The sequence below is a fragment of the Phycodurus eques genome, chromosome 17 (genome assembly GCF_024500275.1).
Source record: "Phycodurus eques isolate BA_2022a chromosome 17, UOR_Pequ_1.1, whole genome shotgun sequence".
Classification (NCBI taxonomy): Eukaryota; Metazoa; Chordata; class Actinopteri; order Syngnathiformes; family Syngnathidae; genus Phycodurus; species Phycodurus eques.
The window spans coordinates 2,054,341-2,072,764 of NC_084541.1; the positions used below are offsets into that span (position 1 = coordinate 2,054,341).

General features: G+C 42.3%; 1 protein-coding gene across 2 annotated transcripts in view; it reads left to right on the forward strand.

Moving 5' to 3' along the window:
* med13a (mediator complex subunit 13a) overlaps positions 1–18,424 on the forward strand; it is a 98,963-nt gene that overhangs the window by 60,844 nt on the left and 19,695 nt on the right. Inside the window, exons 8-16 of one of the 2 annotated variants that reach the window (XM_061702076.1) lie at positions 2,553–2,663; positions 3,500–3,966; positions 4,066–4,252; positions 6,647–6,863; positions 11,759–11,789; positions 12,162–12,283; positions 12,386–12,476; positions 14,989–15,200; positions 16,228–16,424. In XM_061702076.1, the coding sequence (XP_061558060.1) occupies positions 2,553–2,663; positions 3,500–3,966; positions 4,066–4,252; positions 6,647–6,863; positions 11,759–11,789; positions 12,162–12,283; positions 12,386–12,476; positions 14,989–15,200; positions 16,228–16,424 (1,635 nt within the window). Of the gene's footprint in view, positions 1–2,552; positions 2,664–3,499; positions 4,253–6,646; positions 6,864–11,758; positions 11,790–12,161; positions 12,284–12,385; positions 12,477–14,988; positions 15,201–16,227; positions 16,425–18,424 lie in introns of both variants that reach the window. The other variant, XM_061702075.1, reaches the window with a different exon arrangement.

Consider the following 18,424-nt stretch of genomic DNA (forward strand, 5'->3'; position numbering starts at 1 on the left):
GTGCACAGATGCTTTTCTTCTTATTCCAAAATGAGAAGATCTTTTTCTGTGCTACAATAAAAAAAAGGTTCAACTTTTCATTCATCCCAGCAGCAGAGACCTGGAGATTATTGCTGATGACATGAGCTGAGCGCACAGGCTCGCACATTAAAACATATACAAATATGTACACACATACATACACGTAGTGGAGGAAATCATTGTTTCATGCCTCACTGCTTTTGTATGTTCACCCACTGACAAAGACATGAGCGGTCTATAATTTGAATGGTCGGTTTATGTTAACAGTGAGAGACAGAATATCGAAAAGAAAATCCAGACAATCACATTTTTCAAAAAGATTCAAATGGATTAGTGTTTCATTCAGTGAAATAAGTATTTGATCCCCTAACATTGAGGAATTCTGGCTAGACCTCTCACTTTAAGAAATTTAAACTTGTTAGCTGTATGAGAAACACCTATCTAAGCTTGTTACCCTTTATACAGATACCTGTCTACATAATCAATCAATTAGACATCAATCAATTAGACACCATCGTCCATCATCATCAAGACCCAAAAACTTTTTAAGCACATCAGGTACAAAATTGTAGACTGGAGTGGGCTACAAGACCATTGGCAAGCGGCTGGGTGAGAAGGAGACTACTGTTGGTGCAATAATTAGAAAATGGAAAAAACATTAAATGACTGTCAAGCTCCCTCGGTCTGCGGCTCCTCACAAGATTTCCCCTCGTGGGGTAACAGTGATACTGAGAGAGGTTAGGCACCAGCCCAGAACTTACACGGGAGGAGCTTGTTAATGCTATCAAGGCAGCTGGGACCACAGTCACGAAGAAAAACACTGGTAACACACTACACTATAATGGATTGAAATCATGCAGCACCTTGAAGGTAACCTTCCTTAGGAAGGTAGAAGTGCAGGTCCGTCCAAAGTTTGCCAGTGAACACCTGAATGATTCAGAGAATGAGTGGGAGAAGGTGATGCGGTCAGGTGAGACACAAATCGAACTGTTTGGAATCAGTTTGACTCACCGTGTTTTGAGGAAGAGGAATTAAAGACGCTGACCACAAGAACACCATCCCCACAGTCAAGCATGGAGGTGGAAGCATTATGCTTCGGGGTGTTTCTCTGCAAAGGAGACGACAGGTCAACTTCACCGTGTCGGGGGAACTATGGATGGAGCCGTGAAGTCCTGGGTGACAACCTCCTTCTCTCAGGCGGAAAACTTAAAATGGGTCTCCGGGTGGGGCTTCCAGCGAGGCGATGACCCCCAAAGCACACGGCCAAGGAAATAAAAGAGTGGCTAAAGAAGAAGCACATTAAGGTCATGGAGTGGCCTAGCCAGTATCCAGACCTAAACCCCATAGAGAATCTGGCACAGCTTTGAAACCTTAAGGTTTTGGAGAGGATCTGCAAAGAGGAGAGGTCCAAAATTCCTCCCGAGATGTGTGCAAACCTGCTGATCAACTACAAGAAACGTCTGACCTCTGTACTGGCCAACAAGGGGTTCTCCGCCAAGTGCCAAGTAATGTTTTAATACTGGGGGAAATTACTTACAGTATTTCCCACAATACATTGCTAAATAATTTGAATCTTTTGTTTATGAATTTTATTCTAGATTCTTTTTTTTTTTTATTCCGTCTCTCCCTCTTAAAATACACCTACCATTAAAATTATAGACTGTTCATGTCTTTGTGAGTGGGTGAGCTTACAAAATCGGTGTGGGATCAAATAATTATTTCCTCCACTGTATAAAGTATATACTGGTGGGTTTCCAAAAATAAATGCGTTGAGTGAGAACTAAGCTTAATATTTCACCTGCACAGTTCCCTGGTGCGATAGCAGTATTAAAACAGCATATATTGCAATGTTGTCCCATGATCTTGGGTATGACTCACTATCAGTGAATCTGACACATTGGGAGCACTGAGGGTTCTGTTGCCCCCCCCCCCCCCCCATGCAAGCACAAAATGTCAGCAGTAGTTAGCTATTAGCGTGTCACCCAAATACTTGTGCTCCAAGCAGGGTCAGTCTAAGCAGCAGACTGCATTTATTTACCATTGCATACTGCCAGAATTTTGGTTTCCATTTTCCATACTGCTTCTCCTCACTAGGGTTGCGGGCGTGCCTGAGCCTATCCCAGCTATCTTTGGGTGACAGGCAGGTTACACACTCAACTGGTCACCAGCCAATCGCAGGGCACATAGAAACAAACGATCATTCACACTCACGTTCACAACTACTGGTAATTTAGAGTCTTCAATTAACCGACCACGCATGTTTTTGGGATGTGCAAGGAAAGCGGTGTACTCGGACAAAACCCACGCAGGCACGGGGAGAACATGCAAACTCCACACATTGGAGGCCGGATTTGAACCCGGGTCCTCAGAATTGTGAGGCAGATGTGCTCATCAGTCGACCACCGTGCCGCCACTGCTCTAAATAATGTGAAATAATGTCAAGCACGTGGTTAACTCTTATATCCGTAAAACTTAGAGTCAGTAAGCATGTTGTTGTCATTATTGTTTGTCTTTATTTGCCTCCACCCCAGGCGGAAGTACTCAGCTGCAACCAATGGTACCTGTGAGGAGGACCGGACAGAGAGAGTGGGAACCTGGGATTTTGTTGAGCCTTCTGAGAGGTCGTACTGCAGCTGCTCTAGGTGAGTGGTGTCATTACCAACCAAGCGTTTTTTTTGTTTTTTTTTTCTCCGTACATTATATAATTGAAGTGATGGCCTCACCTGGGCACACCTATGCTATCATATATCATGTCAAACTAGTTATGTTTGTCAAAAACATCAATATATTTGTCAAACAAGCTTGGAAATTCAAACGAGTGAGCAGGCCTACCCAAATGCTCGGCTGCTGATGTCTAACCACTAGACACGGTGTCTGGAAAATGATTGCTTAGTTATTAGGTTCGATAGAAGCGCTTTTTTTATGCATGGGCTTATTAGAGGCATTACTACCATATGGGACAGCTTTCCTCCGTCTTTTCAAAGCAGACCTCGAACATGCACAGTCAGCATGGGTGTGTTAATTTGTTAGGATCCACCCAGTATTTTAACAACAGAGAAACTTGAAGCCCCATTAATTACAATTTTAATGGCCATTAGCATTTTGTTTTCATTTCCTTTGTTTTGGTTGATAACCTTGTGCTTTGCTGCAAGGCTCTCAGTGAACATTTTCACAGTAAGGGTGAACAAATGGTTTGCCTTGTTTTGGACAGGTCTTGTTACTTGACGTTTAGATTCATAACTGTGGTTGATACTTTACAGATGATATTGATTTATATTTGTCAGGAAATCTGAGGTGTCAATTATGTGTAGAATGTTCAAGACGTTTGTACGTTTAAAACATGCAAAAGCCTTTCTTAATATTCATAGTCTGACAGGTGAGTTGCTTCCACAGCACAGCTCTCTGCTCTCTCTCTTGGTTTGTGTCACCAATCCATCAAAGTCTCAACGTATTTTCTTGTTCATCTTCTTTCCTCTAGACATAAATCAGTGAAGCAGCGAACAGGCGGAAATGTGGGCCAAGCTCAGTCAGTGGGCCAGGCCTCCCAGACTCCTACCAAGCATAAGCCTGGAGGAGAGAAGCCAGACAAGAGTGACAAGCAGCAGAAAAGACCCCAGACACCTTTCCATCATCGAAACCTGACAAGCGAAGACACCTCAATGGAGACTGAGGCACGGGCCGGCCAAAGACTTGCAATGAGGAGTCAGGATGGAGGAAGATTCTCTAGTATACGGTCAACGCATGTGTCCACCATCCAAAAAACACCTCAGCTCAACAGTGAGGTGGTTAGCGCAGGTGGGCCGTCAGACCTCGCCAACTCCCCCCAACCCCCACCACTTAGCCCCCACCCATGCGAGAGTGGTGAAGATCTCAGGGAGGGTTTGAAGAACCCTTCCACTCCCAACAACCAACACTTTTACCAGCCTCCTCTGGAGCCATGCCTGGGTGGGTCAAAGGGTGGCAACGAGGAGCCTGCAGGCCCGGAGGGTCTGACCCAGCACTTCTCTTCGCACCACCCTCACTCTTCAGTCTCTGGTTTTTCAGAACCGCCCGAACTCACTGTGTACACAGGTGCCGGGGTCCACCTAGAAGATGATAGCAATCACTCACCATGGAGGTTGTTCAACCTACCCCGCAGGAAAGAAGCAGAGCTGCCCACACCAGTGCTACCGGGGGAAAAGTTTAGGGACGATGGGTTAGCCTCGCAGGACAACCTTGTGTCTGTGACCGAGTAAGTACCATTTAATAATTAGTGCTTTCTCGCTCAGCCACTACGAATGAATGACGTTTCTTTAATCGCCTCTTTGATGGGTGAATCCCGTTGGAATATTCTCAACTTGTGATGTGTTGTTAAGCAGAACGATTTTGCATGGATGTGTTGTGCCGTAGCAGACTTTTTCAACTACAGTACCTTGACTGACGAGTGCCCCCAGTTTTTTGAGTTACTAGCTGTTGCTTGTTTCCCCCCCCCCCCCCTTTTTTTTTTTTTTTTTTTTTTTTGCTTTGTGTGGCAAGCCAAAATTGTAGTTACAAGCAAACCTCATATGGGTATGGAAGCCCATTTCCACCAGTAAAACAAAAACGCAAAAACATATACGGTGCTGTCAATAAGTATTTGCCTCCTTCACAAATTCTTATATTTTTGCATAGTTTCTCCACTTTGTTATAGATGAATATAAACAACTTATAGAAACAAGTGTGGATTTCAGACAATGGGGCATAATTAGAGATGTCCACATACATTTTGGTGACGATTAATCACAGTCTTGTGACATAAAGCAGCGTTAAGATTTTTTTCATCAAGTGTGGACTGACACGGGGATTACATTAAGTGTGGACTGACACGGGGATTACAAAAAAAAACCAAAACAAAAAAAAACAACAACCAAATTTCGTCAGTGCATGGACCTTACGTCGTGGAAGACACCTATTGTGTGAGTGGTCCGGAACCTAACCCCCTCGGCGAAGTTTTAGATTCCCACGGAGTGCAACAACATCTTCATATAGCGCATGTAACTCGAATTCAGTGTTTCAAATATTGCTTGCCAATGGAAGTGCTTGAGCAGCTGAGGGTGTTCCATTAGTCCAAAAAAAAAAATTATATATATATATATATATATATATATATATATATATATATATATATATATATAATTTTTTTTTTTTTTTTTATGGTGGAAAAGGGCTTCCGCCAGTAAAAGGAAAAAAAAAACAACTTTGAAATTATTTTTATTACTATTTTTTACAATCTGTTTTATTATTCAATAAAATGTGCTTTTTCTTTATAAAATGCACATAACAAAAAACAAACTTTTTTGGGGCTGCAGGGCCTGGAACAGATTAATGGCTTTTCAAGATTGGTCATAGAGCAAATTGTACTCATAAATTAGCTACCGCCGTAGTTGCAACTGATTCAACAGCGCCTATGCTGGTTGCAGCCAAGTAGTGCACTCCGTTTTGCGTCAGTTGCTTCCGGATATGACCAATCAACATCTTCAAAGATGAATTAAAAATTCCACAGTTGAAAGAAATCTTCAATTAATTGTAGAATTGATTATTATGAGCATCGCAAACAGCCACGCGCAATACAGTCGAGCCTTCAGCCATTTGCTGTCTCCTCTCTTATTCCTCAGCCTCAGAATGTTCACCGTAGCGCTTAGCCACACACAGGATGTTAATCTCTTGCTATGTGCCCTTTTGACATCATTCATCACCAATGTGCAGGGCCAGCACTACTCATTGATTCCTACACACAGGCACGCACCAAAGCTTGGAAAGAGCAAGAGAAATGGTCAGGTTAGATAAAGATGAACTGGCTATCGTATTGCTCGCCTTGGGATAAGACACCATGAAGAAGCTGTAATAAGCGAAGGGTGGCGGATGGAAGAGAGCAAGGGGTGTCTGTCGGGTTTTTGGATTAGCATATGGGACCAGCAACCTGAGGGGGTGGCCATTGTGGAAATGATCAGTGGAGTTGTGCAATCCCGACGGACCAAGCGCTCGGATGGGCTATTCTGGTGAGCTATAATCCTCCCGGCTACGGCCCTGAATGATGGCTAATCTGTGGCCCAGGCCACTGCATTCCATCACCTCGCATCAGAACAGGACAAGCATGACGAGAGGACATACGTGTGGGATAATACAGTTGAGGAGGGGGCTAAAAACGGCAACGCAGTGGTGACCCTCCCGCTTTACTTTCTCACAAGAGAAGAACAATTAGGGCCGCAGTCACATGAGTCATCTCACAGTGACTGTAAATGTATGAACAGTCTGTGCTGGAGTCACCACGTTCTTGTTAATGTGTTTGAAATGAAGTCTGACAACAAACCCCATGCAGCCAGTGCTGCTCCAAGACAGCTGTCAGAGTTGTTTGCGATCGTTGCCGTTGCATTTACCACTGATAAACACAAAGCAGTGCTGACAAGGACTATCAAACAGTGGCATAGCACTTTAGCAAAGATTGATATATATTTTATTTAGTCACTCATCAAATTCAGTCTTTGTTGACGATAAAACTTTTGAAATTGACATTTGGAATAAATATTCATTATCTGGTCTCTTGGATTTCACTGATCCATCTTAACTCCGCAGTCCTCATGTCTGCATTTTTGTCGTCGTCCCCCAGGGTGATGTCCACATCCAAATTCCCACTGAAGGTTTCTGATGAGCGTGTTCAGATGTATCGGGTCAGGAAAAGCCAGTACCTGGCTAGTGCGATCACTGACGGAGATCACGAGCCTGAGGTGGACCCTTACGCCTTTGAGGAGGGAGATGTGAAATTCACATTTTCCAACAAAAAGGAGAAGGCAGGCGGGGAGCGTGATCCAGGCAAGAAACATAAGGTAAAGTTTGAGGGCTCCCTGGAACTAATGGATGTATTTGTCCTCTTTGTTAAAATGTCTTGCGTGGTTTCCTCTTTTCTTTTGCTCTGAGAAAGAGCAGCAGAAAAAAATCATGTAAAATGTACAGCCACGTCATTTCTTTTTCTTTTTTTTCTCTTCTATGCTTGTGCCATCAGCTAATTGCTGTACTGATCAACTCTGAACCACTAATGCAACTTGTTACCATAACAACTTGTTGCATGACTTTGTTTGAACCATTCAGGCCAATTCATCTTCTTATTAGACAACAACATTTTTCTTAAAAACCTGTAAGCCACTTTCATGATATATTAAAACACTCTTATCCTCCACCTGAAGCACACTTGAGACCCAAACAGAAGTCTCAAGAAAGAGGTTTTCGAGAGGTTTTTGAAGTTTTTGCCAAAATAGCATGATCATGTACTGTACCTTAGAGCAGTCGTTCCCAACTAATGGCCAGGCCGCGGGCCACTTGGTACCGGGCCGCACGAGAAATAATTAATTATTTCCGTTTTACGTCTCCTAGTAGTCTGAACGAGCTTTTATTTTGAAAAATCGCCGGATTCTCTTGGTTACGTCTCCGTCACTTGAGCGCCAAAATGTAACCAGTCTACCTAAGCTAGCAAAATGAGTAAGAAACCAACATCTTTAGAAACTTTAGTTTCAAAGGAGAAAAGGCTCAGCGAAGAGACAGGAGACGAGCCTACGACTTCCCAAAAAAAAGAAAGCTTTCAACAGACAATACCAGGACTCCTACTTGAAATATGGCTTCATAGCGGTAGGTGATTGCCACATACCAAACCCGCTCTGCGTAAAATATGCGGGGAACGGCTCTTCTACGAGGCAATGAAGCCTTCAAAACGGCTTCGCCACTTGGAGACCAAGCACCCTGGATTAACAGAAAAGCCCCTGGAGTATTTTGAAAGAAAAAAAAAACAGGAACCCGAGGGACAGAAGAAATTACTGAGGGCCACCACATCAGTAAATGCGAAGGCACTGACGGCATCGTACTTGGTAGCGAACCGTATTGCCGAGGCTAAAAAGCCATTCGCCATTGGTGAAGAATTGATCTTGCACTCCAGTAAAGACATTTGCCGTGAACTTCTCGGAGAGGCAGCCGTTAAAAAGGTAGCACAGGTGCCTCTGTCGGCTAGCACCGTAACTCGGCGCATTGAGGAAATAGCCGAAGATATTGAGACACAATTGTCCCCGTGGTACGCCCTGCAGGTTGACGACGGTAGATGTTGACAACAAGGCACTATTACTTGTTTATGTGAGGTATGTTTATCAGGAGGATGTCCATGACCATATGCTATGTGCATTATCGTTGACAACCAACACCACAGCCGCAGAGCTGTGCAAGTCGCTGGATGGTTATATATCAGGAAATCTGAAATGGTCCTTTTGTGTCGGCATATGCACAGACGGAGCGGCTGCCGTGACCGGACGGCTGTCTGGTTTAACAGCCCGGATAAAGGAGGTTGCGCCCGAGTGGGAAACTACGCATTTTGTATCATTCACAGGGAAATGCTGGCAAGCCGAAGATTGCCACCGCAAATGAACAACGTATTGAAAGATGTCGTCAGTTATTAACCATGTCAAAGCACATGCCCTTAACTCGCGCCTCTTTGAGCAGCGCTGTGAGGAGAAGATGGACGCGGAGCAAAGACGCCTTCTCTTATATACAGAAGTAAGATGGTTATCCCGAGGGAAATCGCTGACCAGAGTGTTTGAATTACGAGAGCCGCTGCAAAGATTTCTCTCAGAAAAGAAGTTCACCGCTGGCAGCACATTTCAGTGATGAGGAATGGGTCGCAAAACTGGCTTACCCGTGCGACATGTTCGACCTGCTCAATGAACTCAATCTGTCACTTCAAGGAAAAATGACAACTGTCTTCAAGTTGGCAGATAAAGTAGTGGCATTTAAAGCCAAATTGGATTTGTGGGGACGGCGCGTGAACAGAGGCATATTGGATATGTTTCAAACATTAGCGGGGATTTTCGGTGAGACTGAGCCTGAGCCTGAGCCTTCATTCTCCCAGCTGGTGCACGATCACCTGTCTTTGCTTTTAAAGGAGTTCGAGCGCTACTTCCCTACCGCAAAGGACCCACGAACTGGCAAGGAATGGATCCGCGACCCATTTGTCAACAAACCAGGTGAATCTAGCATGTCTGTGCAAGAAGTAGATCAACTGCTGGAGATTGCAAATGACGGCGGCCTTAAAAGTATGTTCGAGACAACAACTCTGCCGGTGTTCTGGATTAAAGTCATGACAGAATACGCTCAGATCGCCACCACGGCGCTGAAAACCCTGTTGGCCTTTCCGACTTCCTATCTGTGTGAAGCGGGGTTTTCTGCAGTGACAGCAACCAAAACAAAACAACGGAGGAGACTCGACATAAGCAACACACTTCGGGTGTCATTGTCTTCCATCACTGCCAGATGGGACCGTCTCGTTGCAGTTAAACAAGCTCAGGGCTCCCATTGATTTGTCGTTATGGTGAGTTAAAATTTTCATGCACTTTATACTCGTTTTGTGGTGCATCTTTATCTTATTTTGAAGGAATGTTTAAACGTTACCACAGCAAACTGGCAAATAAACTCCCCGGGCCGCGGGAAAATTGTCAAGCGTCGACCGGTCCGCGGTGATAAAATGGTTGGGGACCACTGCCTTAGAGTAGTGCAGCTACTTTTATAACAGCTGTGACACTCTTAGGCCCAGAGAAGCACTCGCAGCACTTGAGATTTGCCCGCAAAAGAACACTGTAGATGTGTGTCAATTGTCCTCAAATTATGGCCTCCACTCTAATAGATGCCATGCCTCCACTAATCGCTGGGTGTCACCTGAAACTCTTTATAAGAGACACCTTTCTTTTCCCTTTGATTTGCCACACGGTGTTCCTCTGTCCAGCGAGGTCCTTGCCTTTTATGTGTTTCCGTTTTATTTTTTATTTCAATTCTAGTTTTAGTTGACATAATATTGTAATATGTAATTACTAGGGGTGGGGAAACAACCTACGATGTGATCAATTCCGATGTGTCGGGGCGACGAAACTCAATTGTTTTTAGCTATAGCTTGATTTGAATTATGACTTTTACTTGTCTGGTCCCTCACCAGGACAACTTTGATTTAGAATTTTTTTTACATTTTTTCCCCCCAGTTTCCGAGACTACATGCCAAATTGCAGATGTTCTTTGTCACCGTTCTCCCAGTCACAATGTTCAACCCTCACATTTGAAGGTGGTTTGTTGCATTGAGAAAAAGAAAAAAAACAAAAAACTTTTTGTCTAACCTTCATGGAACGTTCATCCATGCAGGGGTGGACAAGAGGGCAGGGACCAGCAGAGGTAGAAAAATGCCATCATCTGAAGCAATACTGCACTAAAAAGAATCCGCTTTAACTGCCCATGTCTATTGTAACAGGAAGCCATCCAAAAATCTCTATTTTAAGTTGAGCCGAGAGGAACTCCAGTTGTAGCTGTAATTTTTACGAGAATAAAGTCATAATTTTGACAAGTTCCCACACAAATCATCAAAGCAACAGTCTGCGACCACTACCTGCTGTCTCTGTAGATATCTGGCCAATATTAACTGCTGTTTTTGTTGGTGTGCCAAAACATTGGCTTTTTCGTTGTTTGTGAATTCTTTACTAAAATGGAACATGACAAGATCCTCTGCCGTCCTCATCTTAATGCATACTGTATATACATTGTTGATAAGAGTAGTATTCAGCTTGCCACGTGAGATGATGACTTTTTGCTCCAAATATAACAATATGTGTTGGGTTACTTTTTAAAATGTTTTATATCAACGTTATAATGTGACCCTCAGGTTCCGTACTAAGAAGGTTTTGTTCCAAATACAATTACCTACAAATTAACAGCGATTTAGTAAATTATTTCTACGGGGAACAATTGTAATCCAACCACAATCGGACATCAATGGCATTACATACATTAAGGTGTGAGATGTCAGCGTAATAGGGCTGGACAACATAACGACGGACAGGATGGACAGTGATTATAGAATCCTTTCGATGAAGAACAATATGAAGTGATACAGCGGTAAAAAAAAAAAAAAAAAAAATTTAAATGATGGGATTCATAATAAGCATGTAGCCTTGGAGTTGCATTATGTTGAAGACTGACCTTCCCTACATTGGCTTATTCAAGATGCAAGGTTAAGCAAATAGTGAGGAGCCAGGGCCTCATTTCTACGTATATATTGTGGCCCGCGGTCTTGCCCTTTTATGGACTGGTCCTTAAAGGGAGACTGATTAAACCCCCTTTTACTCCGAGAAAAGCTTTGGAGAGCATAATGAAATCAATAGCAAGAACATAACATTCCTGTTCCCCAGCAAGAACAGTTCAGTGTGTACCCCCCCCACACACACACACACACACACACACACACACGTTGTAGAGGCAAGCCCTCCCAGATATTGATGTCTGGGTGGGAACCTAAGAGGCCATTCCTTGGATCTTGATTTCCCTCTGATCCACACTGGCAATCTCATTTGCCACAGCAGAGGAAAGCTGTCCTTTCTCCCTGTTAACTCTTTCTGTGATTCTCCAATATGTTCACAATTGCTATTATAGCATTCATTCGAAAAACCTCTTGGTAAATTGAATGTGTTTTCTGTTGATAGCATGTTTTGCGTATTTTGGATGATGACCACTGATTTCCCGCTCAAATATTTCATTTTAACAAGCTCTAGAAGGCCCTATCAGATATCGCATTGGTATCATATTACAATACAGTAAACAAATATACGGTAACTGGAAATAATGTGTGTCCCGTTTATGGTTTAATCGAACACTGAACTCTGTATTATATTTCCTCCCGCTCACCTTCTCTGTTTGCACTTTATAACAGGGTGAAGATGGAGGATCTGGTACATCGGATGGTAAGGCGGCTTTTTCTTTTCCGAGTATCCTTCTTGTTCATTTGCATGACTTGGCCGCTGTTACACGGACACATAATCACCCGGGTGACCTCAAAATCTTTAAATAACACCGCATCTTGCTTTCTATTCACATCTGAGGAATGCAACTTGGCTGTGTTATTTCAGTGTGTGCACTGTTGTCGATATGACCTAATTCACATTTTTGAACCTATTTTTTCTTAAATGTTTTCATTTTTTTCCCCCCTATCCTTTTTTAATTTAAACCTCAGTTATCAGCCACCATAAATAATTACTGGGCAAGATGTTTGTTTTCTTGTTTACATTCTGAACCTGGCTTTTCTTAATTCTTAAGTCTCAAATGTTTGCATGCAGATCCTCAGCGGGCAGCCGCTAACAACCGCATTGCCTCCACAAGCTTGATCCACGAGACCGACCTGGTGGTTTCCATCAACGACCTTGACAACCTCTTCAACTCGGATGAAGATGAACTGGGGGTTAGTTAGACAGTGGCCTTATTTGTAACTCCTATTTTTGTGGAAACCACAGTGAGTTTGGAAAGTGTATATATATATATATTTTTTTTTTCTTGTCTACAGCCCGGTTCCAGACGGCCGGTAAATGGAACAGATGAGAAATTTGGCAACAAGGAACCAAAGCCATCCACTTTGGACCCAGTATCCTGCATTAGTAAGTATCTTCTCTCATGTCTTGATAGAGTGATGCTTGAGACAAATAATTAGATTTTTCAATAAAAGCTAATAGACATGACTTAATTATAATACAGTACTTACAGTATATGAATATAATATACCACTTAAGTATGAGTAATGCTCACCCTTGACTTTGCCACCTAGTGGAGAAAACTATATCTGTCGCTGTCATTTTGCTGCTGCAGTGTTACTGCTCTCTCATTTTGTACTGTGAGGATTTTAAGTTGTAGTTTCCTAAATTTGAGATAAGGGAGCAAACACAAAACTATAAGGAATTGTTTTTGCTTTAGTTTTATGAATAAGTTTTCTTATGTATGCCCTTTAATCCACCTAGACACGTTTGACAACAGAAATGTGTTCTCACTTCCGTCACTGTGGGATCAGATTTGCATTGTTTCTTTAAACTCACAGCCCTCATTAGGGACTTCTTGTGGCATCATCTTGGCAGAACCAGAAGACTCATGGTGTGTCTGCAAAGCTTTGTATGGTTGGTCATACATTTGAAGTGGTCGTGATGAATGCAGATACGCTGTCAGATTTTCGTCCCTTGTTTGTTGGAAAGGAGGGCACCCAACAAGGGAACGATAGGGGTTGGTGCGGGAACCCAGGGAGCAGCTGTGGGTCATGACAGGGGAGCCCCAATGCCAAGCAGTCATCTAGCCCGGGGGGGCCTCAGGAGCACTGCCATGAAGCTAAATGGGAACACACCTACTCCCCTGCTACTATGACTGCCAACTGCCAGTTCCCCGACTGGCAGTCATTGGCCCTACCCCGTGTATCAGTGACCCCCCCCCCGGCCGCCGGGCGCTCTCCTTCGAGCCCCACCTCCAGGCTGGCTCCAGAGGGGGGCCCCGGTGACCTTTGTCCGGGTGAGGGAAAACGAGATTCAATATTTTTCGTCATCTTCAGGGGTCTTTGAGCCGTACTTTGTCTGGGCCCTCACCTAGGACCTGTTTGTCATGGGTGACCCTGCCAGGAACATAAAGCACTAGACAATTTAGCTCCTAGGATCATTGGGACACACAAAACCATCCACCGCGATAAGGTGATGGCTCAAGGAGGAGAGGTTTTTCGTCTTTGTCTGATAAAGGTTTGCATTTATAAGACTATGGCTAATCGAGATAAAGCAACGGTACTTATATGTACATGACGGAAGATTTTGATTATTTCTGTGCAATTAAAAACGTTTTTTTAATATAATATTAAAGCAGATACAGTAATTGGATAGGTAAACCCAGGGGTTCTTTGCATTTTATTAAGTCCCTGATGGATTTTGCGTTTGTCAGGTGATTATTGTCCGTGTAAGATGCTATAATAATAAACATTAGTTGGGGGGATTGGAAAAACTGGAACATTTGAGGCCAAGTCTTCCCCCAAGTGGCATCCTGTGATTTATTTACTTATTTACCGTAATTTCTCGTGTATAATGTGCATGTTTACCCCCCCCAAACAAAAATTGTCAAAAGTCAATAGTGCGCATCATACATGGGTATAGGAGCATATGGGAAAAAAAACTTTAACATTTTATAAATGAATGCCACCATTTAGTGGTTATGAAAAAGCTGTACACTTTCATTCCAAAATGCCACCGCCACCTCGTGGTTATAACAATGGCTTAGCCTACACTTTCATTTCAATATGACAGAGTATGACTGTATATATGTACATTTGTGCTCATAAGTGTACGTACCCTGGAAGAATTTGTGAAATATTATTTTTTTTAAATAGGACTGGTGACTGAACATCAAGCATCATTAATTTCTTTATGGTTATGTTTTGTTTAATGATAACGCTTTTCTGAAATGCTTGACCATTTAATTTGAATCCCATTAATATAAAATTAAATGTGGCTCGCCTGGTCCTTCATGTTTTCTTCAAAGAATTGTACAACTTCTGCCTTGATAATCAAACATATGAGCACAACTGTGTGTTTTCTAATTTACTAAATAAAAGTAGATTTGTCAATAACAAAATAAGACCAAGTAAATTAAAAAAAAGTATTACGTGTTCAAATAAAGAACTTCACTTCAGAATTATTCATTAAAAAAAACTAACAAAATATATGGGTAGAAGCAAAATCATGCATTGTAAAAATGCATTATACATAGGCAGAAGGGTTTTGCAGAATTCTGAGGTCAACTTTGGGGGTGCGTATTATACATAGATGCGCATTACATATGAGAAAATGCGGTACCTTGATCCACTAATGGGACAAATTTACTGTTATGCACCCTCACTGTAAGCTGAGGAGTCATTGACATATCGGTTTGCATCATTCCTTGTGTGTGTGTGTGTGTGTGTGTGTGTGTTTAGTTTTTATTTATTTATTTGTTTTTAATATACTAAACTCCCTCAAATCTGCCTGTCACATTACCTTGCACATGGTTTGCTTGATCATATGAGAGCATAGCTGAAGTGAAGGGAATCTTTCACAATTAACTCATTTCATATTGTATACTAACTGTACTGTGTTGACTCTACCCTTCCAGGCTCGGCAGACCTGCACCAGATGTTTCCCACGCCTCCCTCCCTTGAGCAGCACATTATGGGCTACTCACCCATGAACATGTGTAGCAAAGAGTACGGCAGCATGGAGCCCCCTCCTGGTATGACCGCACTGGATGGAACGTCGTCTCTGGGGGGTCACTTTAAGATCGAGGTGGAGGAGAGTTTCTGTAGCCCAAAGCCGTCCGAGATCAAGGTGAGCCTTTAGCGAGTTCATATGTTTTGTGAGATTGCTGAGAAAATCACAACTGGCTGAACTAATGGGACAAATTTACTGTTAGAGCCAGTGATGTCATTTGTCTGAGTTTATGGTTGAATTTATAGTTAAGGCCCAAATTAGAGAAACTCACAAAAGACTCTGAAGAAGTTGGGTTAAAGTTCCATTCATTCATTTTCAATAGTTTTCTTTCCCGCATTAGGGTTGCAGATGAGCTGGAGCCTATCCCAGCTGACTTTGGGTGAGAGGCGGGGTATACCCTAGACTGGTTGCCAGCCAATCACAAGTCACATATAGACAAAAAAAAAAAAAAAAAAGAAGAAGACACTCACATTCACACTTATGGACAATTTTATTTTCTAGTTAACCTAACGTGCTTGTTTTTGGAATGTCGGAGGAAGCGAGAGTACTTAGTTAAAATCCACAGAAGCATGGGGCAAACATGCAGACCCTACACAAACCCCTGGACTGTGAGGCAGTCGTATGAACCACTAGTTCACCGTGTTAGATATATAAATGTGTAAAATATTTGCCATTTTATTTCACATTATTTCACTCTTCAGGAAACATGATCTTTTGCACAAATCTAAAGGCTTCAGGTGTTCTAATTTTCTCATCAAGTATTAATTTACAGCATTGGATATGCCTGTATTGAGAGAGAAGAAAAGCTCTGAATAATCTTGGCGAATTATTTTCTTTTTTTCAATTTAAAAGAAAAATAAATGAGCTTCTTAATACAACATCTTAGTCGTTTACCACATTGTTATGTCAAATACAATTCAGCCATCCACCCATTTTCTCTATCGGTTATCCTCAACTGACTTTGAGAGAGGGGCAGGGCAGTCAAATACAATTCATTTCAACTCAAAATATGGCACGGAAATAAATCAATGGTGATTATGGTCATGCTTCTTTGATTGACTTTTCTGCTCTAGAACAGGGTGTATGAAGTAGAATTTCTCTGCAAGTCACGTTAATACATTACTGTTCACTGTCTATTTTGCAGGACTATTCATTTGTATACAAGCCAGAGCTTTGCCAGCCATTTGTGGGCTGCTCTATGTTTGCACCATTAAAGTCATTACCCAGCCAGTGTCTCCCACCTATTAAACTACCAGAGGATTCCATCTACAGACCAAGCTGGACCATGGGCAGGGAGATGCTCAATCCCATGCCTGTCATGTCCATCCTCAACAAAGACGGGTAATACGCTTGTTTCATTTTATGTTTTATATTTTTTAACCCTGTACATGAAGACAACATGATTACACAAGAAAATATTTACCGGTACACTGCTCACAAATGGAGTAAGTTGCCGACAGAATCAAGTCAGCACCAAGTGTCAATGTTTTTAAATCCAGGTTAAAAACTCTTTAGCACACTTCTTTAACACTATTTTCTGATGCAAATGTTTGAGTATTTTAGATAATTTCCACTTTTAAATTATCTTTTTTCCGGGTTAAGTGTCTTGCCCAGGGACATAACGACGACATGCGTTCGGGCAGGGATGCAAACCAGCGACCCTCCGGTTGCAGGGCGTGCGCAAAATATCCCTGAAAATTAGATGACTTTGTATACTGCAGCACAATCAGAACATTCAAACCGCTATCGCAAATACCTTCCCAAACTGTTCCCTATGTTCAATGTGCCTTGATAGGTTAAGGAATAAATTTGTATCGCAGAAGAAAACAAAACCGTTTGGGATGTTGTTTTGTTTAAAGCAACATCTCTTCAATGTCTTGAAATATTGCACGTTGCGTCTCTCATAGGCCTGCACTAGCACGATAAATTTACAAAGACTCCCTACAATTTTCTGCACCTATTCACAGCATCGTAAAGCAATGCACTTTGGGAAAAATATGTGATTTTAACATCGTAAATGGTACATAAAAGAAAAATCTTTACATTAGGAGTTCTCAACGCCTCGGTCTGAGAACCAGTACCAGCCTATGGGTGAGACAAGATGAGTACAAACCTATTGCATAGTCCTATTGTAAACAAATAAATGCACATAATTACACTTACATTGATATGAATATATAAATTCAATGTTTGATAAACGATTACCCATTTTACCCGTGACAACTCTCGCGAAGATATGCCACTGCTCGTCAGTGGTTTACTTGGGTTCATGTCATACTTGCATACATACGCATAGAAGGTGAACTAGATTAGATTAATCTTAATCTAATTGACCTCAGTCAACTGAAGAGCACTTAGCTATATTGTCATTCACATCTCACACTAATAGAGCAGCATCCCAGTCTTCAAATGCGCAGTGATGTCTTTTTCATAGATCTAAAACGCAGACGTCACTTTAGTCACTGCTCATATTGACTTACTCGGCTAGTGAAGCATCTTTGTGACTCAAGCCGCTGCCATCTGTGCCCCCACAATCATCCATATCACTTAGATCTTTTTTTTCTTTTGCCACACGAAATAGAGACCCACGCAGAATTTTTATAAATACCACTGGGTGGGATTGAATGTTGCCGTAATTTCTCGTGTATAATGCGCATCCACCCCCCCCCATTGTCAAAAGTCAATAGTGCGCATTATACAAACCCAATTCCAATGAAGTTGGGACTTTGCGTTAAACAAATAAAAACAGAATACAATTATTTGCAAATCATGTTCAACCTATATTTAATTGGATACACTACAAAGACAATATATTTAATCTTCAAACTGCTAGACTTTATTGTTGTCAAATAATCATTAACTTGGAATTTTATGGCTGCAGCACGTGCTGCAGCCATAAACGTGCCGGCTGCAGCACGTGCAGCAGCACGTGCCAGCACTTTTTTGCCACCTGGGACAGGTGGCAAAAAAGACTGAGAAAGTTGCGGAATACTCATCAAACACCTGTTTGGAACAGGTGAACTGGCTAATTGGGAACAGGTGGGTGCCATGATTGGGTAGAAAAGGAGCTTCCCTGAATTGCTCAGTCATTCACAAGTAAAGATGGGGCGAGGTTCACCTCTTTGTGTACAAGTGCGTGAGAAAATAGTCAAACAGTTTAAGGACAATGTTCCTCAATGTACAATTGCAAGGAATTTAGGGATTTCATCATCTACGGTCCATATTATCATCAAAAGGTTCAGATCATCTGGAGAAATCACTGCATGTAAGCGGCAAGGCCGAAAACCAACATTGAATGCCCGTGACCTTCGATCCCGCAGGCGGCACTGCATCAAAAACCG